The 9,313-nt window shown below is 39.3% G+C and overlaps 1 protein-coding gene and 1 long non-coding RNA gene across 5 annotated transcripts in view; one reads left to right on the plus strand and one right to left on the minus strand.

The window, feature by feature from the left end:
* The window catches only part of B3GLCT (beta 3-glucosyltransferase), a 116,643-nt gene that overhangs the window by 44,038 nt on the left and 63,292 nt on the right, over positions 1-9,313 (plus strand). For both annotated transcript variants that reach the window (XM_081815427.1, XM_081815426.1), the window contains exon 7: positions 6,692-6,828. In XM_081815427.1, the coding sequence (XP_081671553.1) occupies positions 6,692-6,828 (137 nt within the window). The remainder of the gene's footprint in view (positions 1-6,691; positions 6,829-9,313) is intronic.
* LOC145720754 (uncharacterized) overlaps positions 1-9,313 on the minus strand; it is a 43,809-nt gene that overhangs the window by 1,840 nt on the left and 32,656 nt on the right. The window contains exon 3 of one of the 3 annotated variants that reach the window (XR_014143952.1): positions 6,989-7,067. The exons of 1 other annotated variant lie outside the window; for it this stretch is intronic. This is a non-coding gene — a long non-coding RNA (uncharacterized LOC145720754). Of the gene's footprint in view, positions 1-185; positions 7,068-9,313 lie in introns of all 3 variants that reach the window. One more of the 3 variants, XR_014143951.1, reaches the window with a different exon arrangement.

Consider the following 9,313-nt stretch of genomic DNA (forward strand, 5'->3'; position numbering starts at 1 on the left):
GCCTTCGGCTCAGGTCATGATCCCAGGGTCCTGGGATCGAGTCCCGCATCGGGCTCCCTGCTGGGCGGGGAGCCTGCTTCTCTCCCTCTGCCTCTGCCTCTCTCTCTCTCTCTCTCTCTCTGACTTTCATGAATAAATAAATTAAAAAAAAAAATTAAAACAAAACAAAAAAAAGTTTTCTAAACTAATAAAAACACTTAATTTAAAATTAAAAAGAATGAAATAATAGTTGAATATCTAGAAGCAATGCTAAAATAATTCTTTTTGAGGTTTTTATAGCTTTTGGAGGGATAGAACTTATAATGAACCATTTTTAAATGACAAAATCTATTTATATGTGTGAGCAGTTTCAGAGAGTTAAAAAGCTATAACCCAGAGTTAAGAAATAAGTTTAAATTGCTTATTTCTCTTTGTCAACAATGACCACATATTATTTTAGATGAGAAGTATTTCTTGGTTGCCAACTCTGTATCAAGCACTATGATAGCAGGCGCTAGGACAGACAGACAAGGATCTTGATGACGTGGTTGATACAGAGTGGCAGGAGAAAACAGACCATTAAGGAAACAATGAAAAGTGAAAGGTCTTATAGTAAGGGAAACATAGGGTGCTATCAGAAGCACTTGGCAGGGCATCATCAAACTTAATCTCTGAGGGTCAGAACAGGAGGTGACCTTTAATCTGAGTCCTATAGGATGAGTAAGAGTTAATAGGAGAGAAAGAGAGTATTTTAAGCAGAGGGAACAAAATCTGAGAAGGTCTGGAAGTAAGAAGGGATGCTTCTTGTGTTAGAAATCTAATGCTAAAAAAAAGTCCAGTGTTACTTTCTGTATCCTTATCTTTCATATTTTCAGATTTTATTTTGGGCAGATATAATATAGCAGTTGGATCTTGTTTATTTCTAAGTCCCTCGCACTGAGCAGAGTGTTTAACACTTAATACGTGGTCAATGAGTATTTGTGAATGACTGATTAACTCTGTAATGTCTGCTTTCCTGCTGGGCTATGTCGTGTCTCAGGAGGATGCCTTGGAGATATGTCAAGAGTAATCAGGCTGTTCATTTCTCTTGGAGAAGCCTGGGTTATACCCAGATCACCACGTGGAATCCTTTAAACTTAGAATAAGTAGAATTGGGCCCTTTCAGGTACCACTGGACACCTGGCCCACCCCTATTCTGGTCCCACTCCAGAACTAAATCATGTTTAATGAGAATGTTGGGAAGGACAGTTGGTTCTGGGTGCCTGCTTGGTTTATTGATGTGGACGAATAATGTTGGGCAACAGTGATCATCCTCAAACACTGGAAAGTTTGTTAGCTTAACAAATCCACTGGTTTCGATGTTCTTTAAAAACCGCAGGAGTCCATTATGATTTCTCTTTATGCTTTTGCTTTCTGGAAAGATACAGATATAATTGAATGAGAAGGTTTTTAGGTTAAAAAGAAAAATCCTTCAAAGGAGAGAAGAATTATAAATGTGTCTTATCCTGTCTTTTCAGATGATGCTAACCAGCATCTCTATACTTTGGCCATGTTTTGTGTAAAACATTTGGTAGGCTGTTATGTTTCCTTTTGACTTGAGAAAAACTCCCAAATCCTTTTGAGAATGTAGGAGTTTTAATCTCCTCCTAGTGTTCATTTCACCTGGAGATTATTTTTCCATTATCCATAGCTCTAATTCTTTGCAGAAGATGGTGACTCACTGTGCTTTTTAATGAAAATTGGAATGATAAATTTAAAAGTTCAAAACAAGTTCATGAAAAGCAAGTACAGAACAGAGATAAAATGAGATGTTTTCCCCCTCTTTTCTGAACTCAACCTTTAAAAAAAAATCTAGGATGCTTTATTTCTTTTGAAACTAGCATTAGGAAATAAAGATTACATAATGTTCAAGTTAGCTCAAACCAGTGTGCTTTTTTCCCCTACCATTTGAAATTTTAGAAAAAAAGCAAAACTGGCTCTGATAATGATACAAATAAACTATATTAAAATAATAATTATGTAGCGTGTTAGAGCATCAGTCCTTTTTTTTTTGGATTCTGAGATGTTTTTCCCCTTCAATATCTTTCTGTCATTCTTATGCAAATTTACAGTTATACAATATTTTAAATGGAGAATTTAAATCTTTATTAAAGTAATTAATCTTTGTTAAATTGCCTTTCTAGGTGATTTCTATAAGTTTCCATATCTTGCTGGAGTCTTTCTTTTTTTCCTACTGTATGCTTTTAATATGAGTGTGCATTTGCTGAAATGTCTTGATTTTTTTTTTTAATAGAAGTGAAGCACGGGTTCTGGTAAAGAGTAATTCTAAGATACTAATAGAACATTGTCTGAATTGTTATTTTACAGTTTATCTTGATTATAATTGTCTTTACTGTAAAACTATTAAGAAAATTGTTAAGCAGGATGGGGGAGTGCCTCTTTCCACAGATTCTGTATAAATTCTCCCTTAGTTTATATGGTAACCCCTCCCCCCAGTATTGGGAAACAATCTTATAGACTTGGTCATAGCCGGACACTGCCATTAGGAGTTAAAACATAGAAACATGGGGCGCCTGGGTGGCTCAGTTGGTTAAGCGACTGCCTTCGGCTCAGGTCATGATCTTGGAGTCCCGGGATCGAGTCCCACATAGGGCTCCCTGCTCAGTGGGGGGTCTGCTTCCCCCTCTGCCCTCTTCCCTCTTCCCTCTCGTGCTCTCTGTCTCTCATTCTCTCTCTCTCAAATAAATAAATAAAATCTTTAAAAAAAAAAAAACCAAAAAACATAGAAACATGCTCTGCATAAAGTTATGTTTGCAGCAGGAAATTGTAACAATGAAGGATTAGTGAGAAAGGTACTGAAAATCTCCTGAATTACTTTATTTTCTTTAAACAAACTGTATTGACATGGTATGTTAAATGTGATGATTTTTGTATTGGGTAATGTTTAGCAGTTTGAGAAAGTCCTATGTCATTGATTTTTTTAAAAAGATCTTGAATTTCTATCTTAAGCCAAAGCCATTTACCTTATAATTATCCCTCTTGCCCAGTGATGATTTAAAATATCCATAAAATGTCAAGAAAATCGTGATGTAGCTGTATAAGCCAAGCACACAGTTATGTTAATGGGTTGCACATGTGTTGACCAAAACCAGGGGTCTGGGAGGTATTTGGGACACAACCACAAGCAGAAGAGATAATCTGGTGTCCCTCCTGTTTTTGTTTTCTGATAAGGAGCAGGGAGTGAGGTGGGGTTGGTTGGATAACAGAGAAAATATGCAAAACGTTTAGCATTTAGGGTGTTTGATTTAAATTAGTTTCTCTAACAGGGTGGTTGCCGTTTGAAGCTCTCCTGGGCTTGCTCCATTCATTTAACAAAAACTAGTGAGCACTTATTACATGTTAGGTCTTCTGGTGGGGATATAGCAGTGAGCAAAATGGACGGTTTCCCTGCCAAGGAGGGGGGTATTCTTGTGGCAGGGGAGATAGGCAAGGAGCAAAAATGCAAACAATGTGTCCGATGGTAGTAAGAGCTACGGAGAACAAGAAAGCAGAATGAGAGTGATAAGGGACAGATTGGGGGTGGGCTTACTATTCTATATAGGGTATCAGGTCACTTTTGAGCAGAGTATGAAGGAACCAAGGGAATGAGCCATATGCTCCCTGCTCCTGTACCAAACTGCCTACTGCATCCCCCCACATGTCTAATCGGAACCTCAAATTCAACATACGCCAAACTGAGTTTTTAATGCCTCTCCCATCTTCAGTCTTCCTTATCTCAGAAATGGCATCATGGTCTATCCATTGGCTCATATAAAAAAACCTAGGACTCGTGACTGATTCCTCCCTTTCCCTTAACTCTATGTTGGCATATCCCATTGAGACTACCTCCAAAATACATCTTCTTCCATCCTCTCTCCCTATTTAATACTGCCACTCTGGTCCAGGCTACCATCATCTCTTGCCTTGACAATTATTAGAGTCTCCTTGCTGGTCTCTTGGTTTCTACTCTTGCCATCCTAATAATCTAGCCTCTTGGTAATTCAGATCATACCACTCACCTGTTCAAAAACTGCCCCCACAGCTAAGATAGCTTCACTAGATTCAGCATTTTAGGTTGGCAGGGATTTTCTTCTATCACTGTAAAGATGTTGTTCCATTGTCTTTTACATTCTGTTGTTTCCATTGAAAATTCAACTGTATGTCTTGTTTTAGTTCCTTTAAGAGAAATGTGTACACACCCATCTCCCCTCAAGCTACTTTTAAGATTTTCTCAAACTTTGGTCTTTTCAACCAACATATGACTCTGTGGGGTTTCCTCAGTACTTTATTGGTGTTTATAGAGCTTCTTGAATCTATGGTTTGATGACTTTTGTTAGTTTTAGAAGAATCTAAGCCTCTATTTCTTCAAATGTTGATTCAATTCCATTCTCTTTCCCCTTCTATTCTGGCCTTTCAGTTTTATGTGTTTTAGACCTCACTATTTCTCATATTGCTTTTATTCTCTTTTTCTGTATTTTCTTCCTTTGTTTTCTTTTTTGTGCATCAAACTGGATGTTTTTTACTGACTTACTACCTTCCAGGTCACTAATCCATCCTTCTCTTGTGTCTAATATCCTCTTGGATTCCGAACTTTGGTTATTGCATTGGTCAGTTTTAGAATTTCCACCTGACTTTTGTTTATTATTCTAGCTCTTTGGTAAAATTCTTCATCTTTTCATCTATTTCCTTAAAGATATGAATAATACTTATTTCTTTTTTTATAACTGCAGCATTTGACTTATCTGTGCATCTCTTTCTATTTCTCATTTTTCTCTTTTTGTTCTGGTGCTATTTCTTGGCATGCCTGGTAATTTTTCACTAAATGCCAGATATTTTATGTGAAAAATCAAAGAGGCTGTGGATGATATCCCTACATACAGGAGCATTTAATATTCTTCCGGGTTGTAGACGTTGTTTGGGTAGGTCTATTTACAGACCCCTTTCTCCCAGCAGACCCTGTACCTGGACCTTGGGCTCCCCAACACCACTGCTGAAGCCTTCGGTCAGCACTTAGCCTCTCTACTGCTGCTTTCCACTTGGTTCTTGGTTCTTTTCTTGTTTTCTTTTTCTTTCCTTCTTTCTTTTTCTTTTTTTTTCTTCAGTGTAGGAGTTGAAGGGAAATCATATGCAGAATTTGGAGCTCATTTTTCTGGATCCTCTTAAATCTCTACCTTCTGGGCAGCCTCAAACTCCAACCCCTCTCTCGGTCCAGGAAGGCTGCAGAGTCCCATCTTCTCCAGCATTCATACTTGTTCTCAGCAGGAGAGCAGGTCTGATCCAGGCTATTCTGTTGTGGCCGGAAGTGGAGGTCTTCCACTGCACTTGGGGTAAAGTCTGCGTTGCTTTCCACTGGGTTGTCTCCTGCCTGTCTCTTTCATACCCTCTCCCCATACCTGGCATATTCTAGCACACTGGACTTCCTTTTTTATCAAATGTATCAAGGCTTGTTCTCACCTTGGGACTTTGTAGTAACAGCCTTGATGGCTCTTCCCCAGATTTGTGCATAGCTGGCCTCTTGGTATTATTTACTCTCAGTTCAGTTATTAGCTCATGAGAGCTTTCTCTCTCTTTCCAGGGGAAGTCCCCAGGTGCTCTGTTTTATTTTCATCCTAGCACATTGCAGTCACCATCTGACCCTACTGTATTTACTTATTTTCTCTTTTCCCACTATTGTGTAAGCTGCGTTCCCACTTGGTGTGGAATAAATGTCAAATGTTAATTGGTAACAATAATAAATGTTAATCGAGTGAGTGAATAAATGAATAAAATAGGCACTAATTCTGGAAAGAATTTTTCAGATTCTTCTTTGCAAACCTCAGTAGGGCATAAAGGAACACAGTTTTCTTTGCCTTATTAGTATTTTGATATGGAATTTTCTGTAAAATACCACTTTTATGTGTTTATGGCATAATGATGACTAACATTTTGTTCATCCTGTTGATATACTAAATTATTCTCTTTGTAAAGATTATGCCATGTTCATTATCATAGAACATTAATTATGTTTTTATTAAAATTCTTTAGAAACTAATAATCTATGCTAATTCTCTATCACCCAGAATATTTAATTAATTAGAATTAATGATATGACTTTGTTTTTGGTCTTATATGGCTTTTTAAGAAAGTGTCATTTATTTTTAGTTTTTATTTTTTTGGATGTACATTTGAAATACGTTTTACTTTTATTTTTTTTATTTAAATTCAGTTAATTAACATATAGTGTATTATTAGTTTCAGAGGTAGTGTTCAGTGATTCATCAGTTGTATATAATACCCAGTGCTCATTACATCATGTGCCCTCCTTAATGCCCATCACTCAGTTACTCCATCCCCTACCCCCTTCCCCTCCAGTAACCCCTCAGTTTGTTTCCTAGAGTTAAGAGTCTCTTATGGTTTGTCTCCCTCTCTGATTTTGTCCTATTTTATTTTTCTCTTCCTTCCCCTTTGATCCTCTGTTTTGTTTCTTAAATTCCACATATGAATGAGATCATATGATAATTGTCTTTCTCTGATTGACTTATTTCACTTAGCATAAATACCCTCTAGTTCCATCCAGGTTGTTGCAAATGGTAAAGAATTTCATTCTTTTTTTGATGGCTGTGTAATGTTCCATTGTATATATATACCACATCTTCTTTATAAGAAAATGACATTTTATATCTTTATTTAACAGGAATGGTTTTTAGGAAAAGCATTACATGATGAAGAATCTACAATAATTCACCATTATGCCTTTTCTGAAAATCCTACAATTTTTAAATATCCAGACTTTGCTGCTGGCTGGGCCCTTAGTATTCCACTTGTAAACAAGTAAGAATTTATTAGACTTTGTGCATGTGTGTATGTGTGTGTGTGCACGCGCGGATCAACTTTTATTTTACTGAGTACTATGATTTATAGATCTCAGGTGAGTTTTGCAGCGGGAGGCAGCGTGTGGTGGAGTGGGAAGGCCTGGAACAGGAGCCGGTACCTGAGGGTCTTGCTTCTCCTCTGTCATGTACTGGTCCCCAGACTGATTACTCATCTGTTTTCTATTTTCTCCTCCTCACCTGCAAAATAAGGTGAGCCCAAGGGAGGGCGCATAAGTGCTCTGAGAACTCTATATCCACAAGTGTTATTACTATTATTAATAGATCTAGTTAACTATAGGTATGACTTTGATCGTCAGTAAGAAAACGAATCTGTAACATGCCCAGGGGTGGGAGTTGATGACAGATTATGTTCATGGGTATACACGTTTAAACAGGGGCCAGGCAGGAGGAACAGTTACCAGAGGCTCTGTAGACAGTCGTACCTAGCTATTTGCGCGTATAATTGCCGTAATGCTTTTCTCAATGTGAAAAGTAAAGATAATTAAGTCGCAATTGAGGAGAAATAGGATTGTTGACAGGCTCTTAATCTGAATGCCTCAGATTAATTATGATGTGTTTTTGTTCTTTAGGGAATAGAAAGTTGACAAAGCAGTTGTGGCCTTTCTATCTTCAAAGACGGAAGGGTGTCTATTATTTCTTACATCAGGTTTGCTGTTTCTAGGGTTTTGAGTCTCGGAGAGCTTTTTAGTCCATTGCAGTCATACCAGGTTAGTAGTAGCTTGTCATTTGTGGCTGGCCAACTCTTACTAACCACTCCACTGACGTTTGAAAGTTTTTACAGTGTGAGACCCTCCTTCCCAATGTAGAATCCAGAAAAGGACACCACCACCACCTCCATGTTATATAGCCTTCCTTCCTACTAGACAGCAGCTACGTGAGCTAGGCTCCGTTAGGTTGATGCGCTGTGGAAAGTCTGTTTTGGGAACTGAGTTATATGGAGAAGGAGACAATGAGACAATGCATAGTGGTCCTTTTGGCTTGAGAGGTCATGATAGAGGAGGGGTCAGGTGGAGGCTAGCAGCTGAGACAGTAGCTTCTTGATGTTGCAGCTTCCTGATGGTGGCAGAGGCCACAGCTCCTCGGCTACCCATTTCGGTAGTATCAATCTGGAGGTTGTTCTTGGAATCTCAGCCTAGAGTCTCTTTATTCAGACTTTCCAGTAATTCTGTGAGCCATCTGTATGCACTAATAAGTGTACTTTGTGCTTAAACTGGCCAGAGTGGATTCTCTTATCTCCAACTAAAATGTGTGACCCATTGACCCGTCCTGAGAATACCGGGCAAGGATGCCCTGCCCCCAGCCTGTGCCAGACATGCCTAGGAGGGCCCACACATTTTCCCTGCTCCGTTCTTGGACAGGTTGGGCAGGCGGGGAGGGGGAGCGAGAAGAGAGAGTTGTCATTCCCTTCTCAAACTGCACTGCCTGGCTCTGTTCTCTGCAGAAGTGAGGGGAAGATAATTCTGTTTCAGCAGTCCTGGGTCATCTTTATTTTCAAATGAATTAAGCTTGGGTTTGCTGTAGCTTGAAGACCAGGAGCCTCCGCGACATCTTTTCCCACTGTATCCAGCAGCCTGGTGTTCGGGCCTGTCTGGCTACCTGTGTTTAGTCTGGACTCTCCAGAGCCATGAGCGGCACATCCCAGCCCCAGAGCTGTTCTTGTGCCTTCCAGATTCTTCGTCCTGGTGATGGCCTTCCTCCCCTCTGTCCTCACTCTCTGTCCTTAGCTTCATAGCCTGGCATTACATGGCCTGACTCCTCCACATGAGTTCCGGTGGCTGTGGCTTCTCTGACTTGGGGGTTAGAAGCTCTTCCTAAGTCTGTTTGTCTTCCGTTTCCTGGAGAGCCAAGTCCCTTGAGAGAGGGACAAGCACAGCTATAACTTGTGCTATGCAGTACTCTGAGCACAGGTGCTACCTTCTTCCCCCCCCAAGGCTAAAGAGAAACCCATGGACCTGCAAAGATCTTGTACAGCAAGCCTGGAATATAACCATCTCTCTGAAGCCAGTACAATGCCCTTCTCCATCCTTCCCTCCCGATCCAGGAGGCCACTCATCCAGGAGACAAATCCTGTAGTTTAGAGAGTTTCACTTCTTTCCATCCCCCATCTGGCAAGGACCTTGGGGGCCCCTTGATGCTGGATTCAATTCACCTTTTACTGAGTTAGGTGTAATAAGGAACTTAATTATTGCTTTCCTTTTATTTATTTATTTTTATTTATTTTTATTATGTTAGTCACCATACATTACATCATTAGTTTTTTTCTTTTTTTAATTTATTTTTTTTAAATTTTTTATTGTTATGTTAATCAGCATACATTACATCATTAGTTTTTGATGTAGTGTTCCATGATTCGTTGTTTGCGTATAACACCCAGTGCTCCATGCAGTATGTACCCTCTTTAATACCCATCACCAGGCTAACCC

The sequence above is a fragment of the Leptonychotes weddellii genome, chromosome 3, assembly GCF_054177405.1.
Source record: "Leptonychotes weddellii isolate Sample4059 chromosome 3, ASM5417740v2, whole genome shotgun sequence".
Taxonomy (NCBI): domain Eukaryota; kingdom Metazoa; phylum Chordata; class Mammalia; order Carnivora; family Phocidae; genus Leptonychotes; species Leptonychotes weddellii.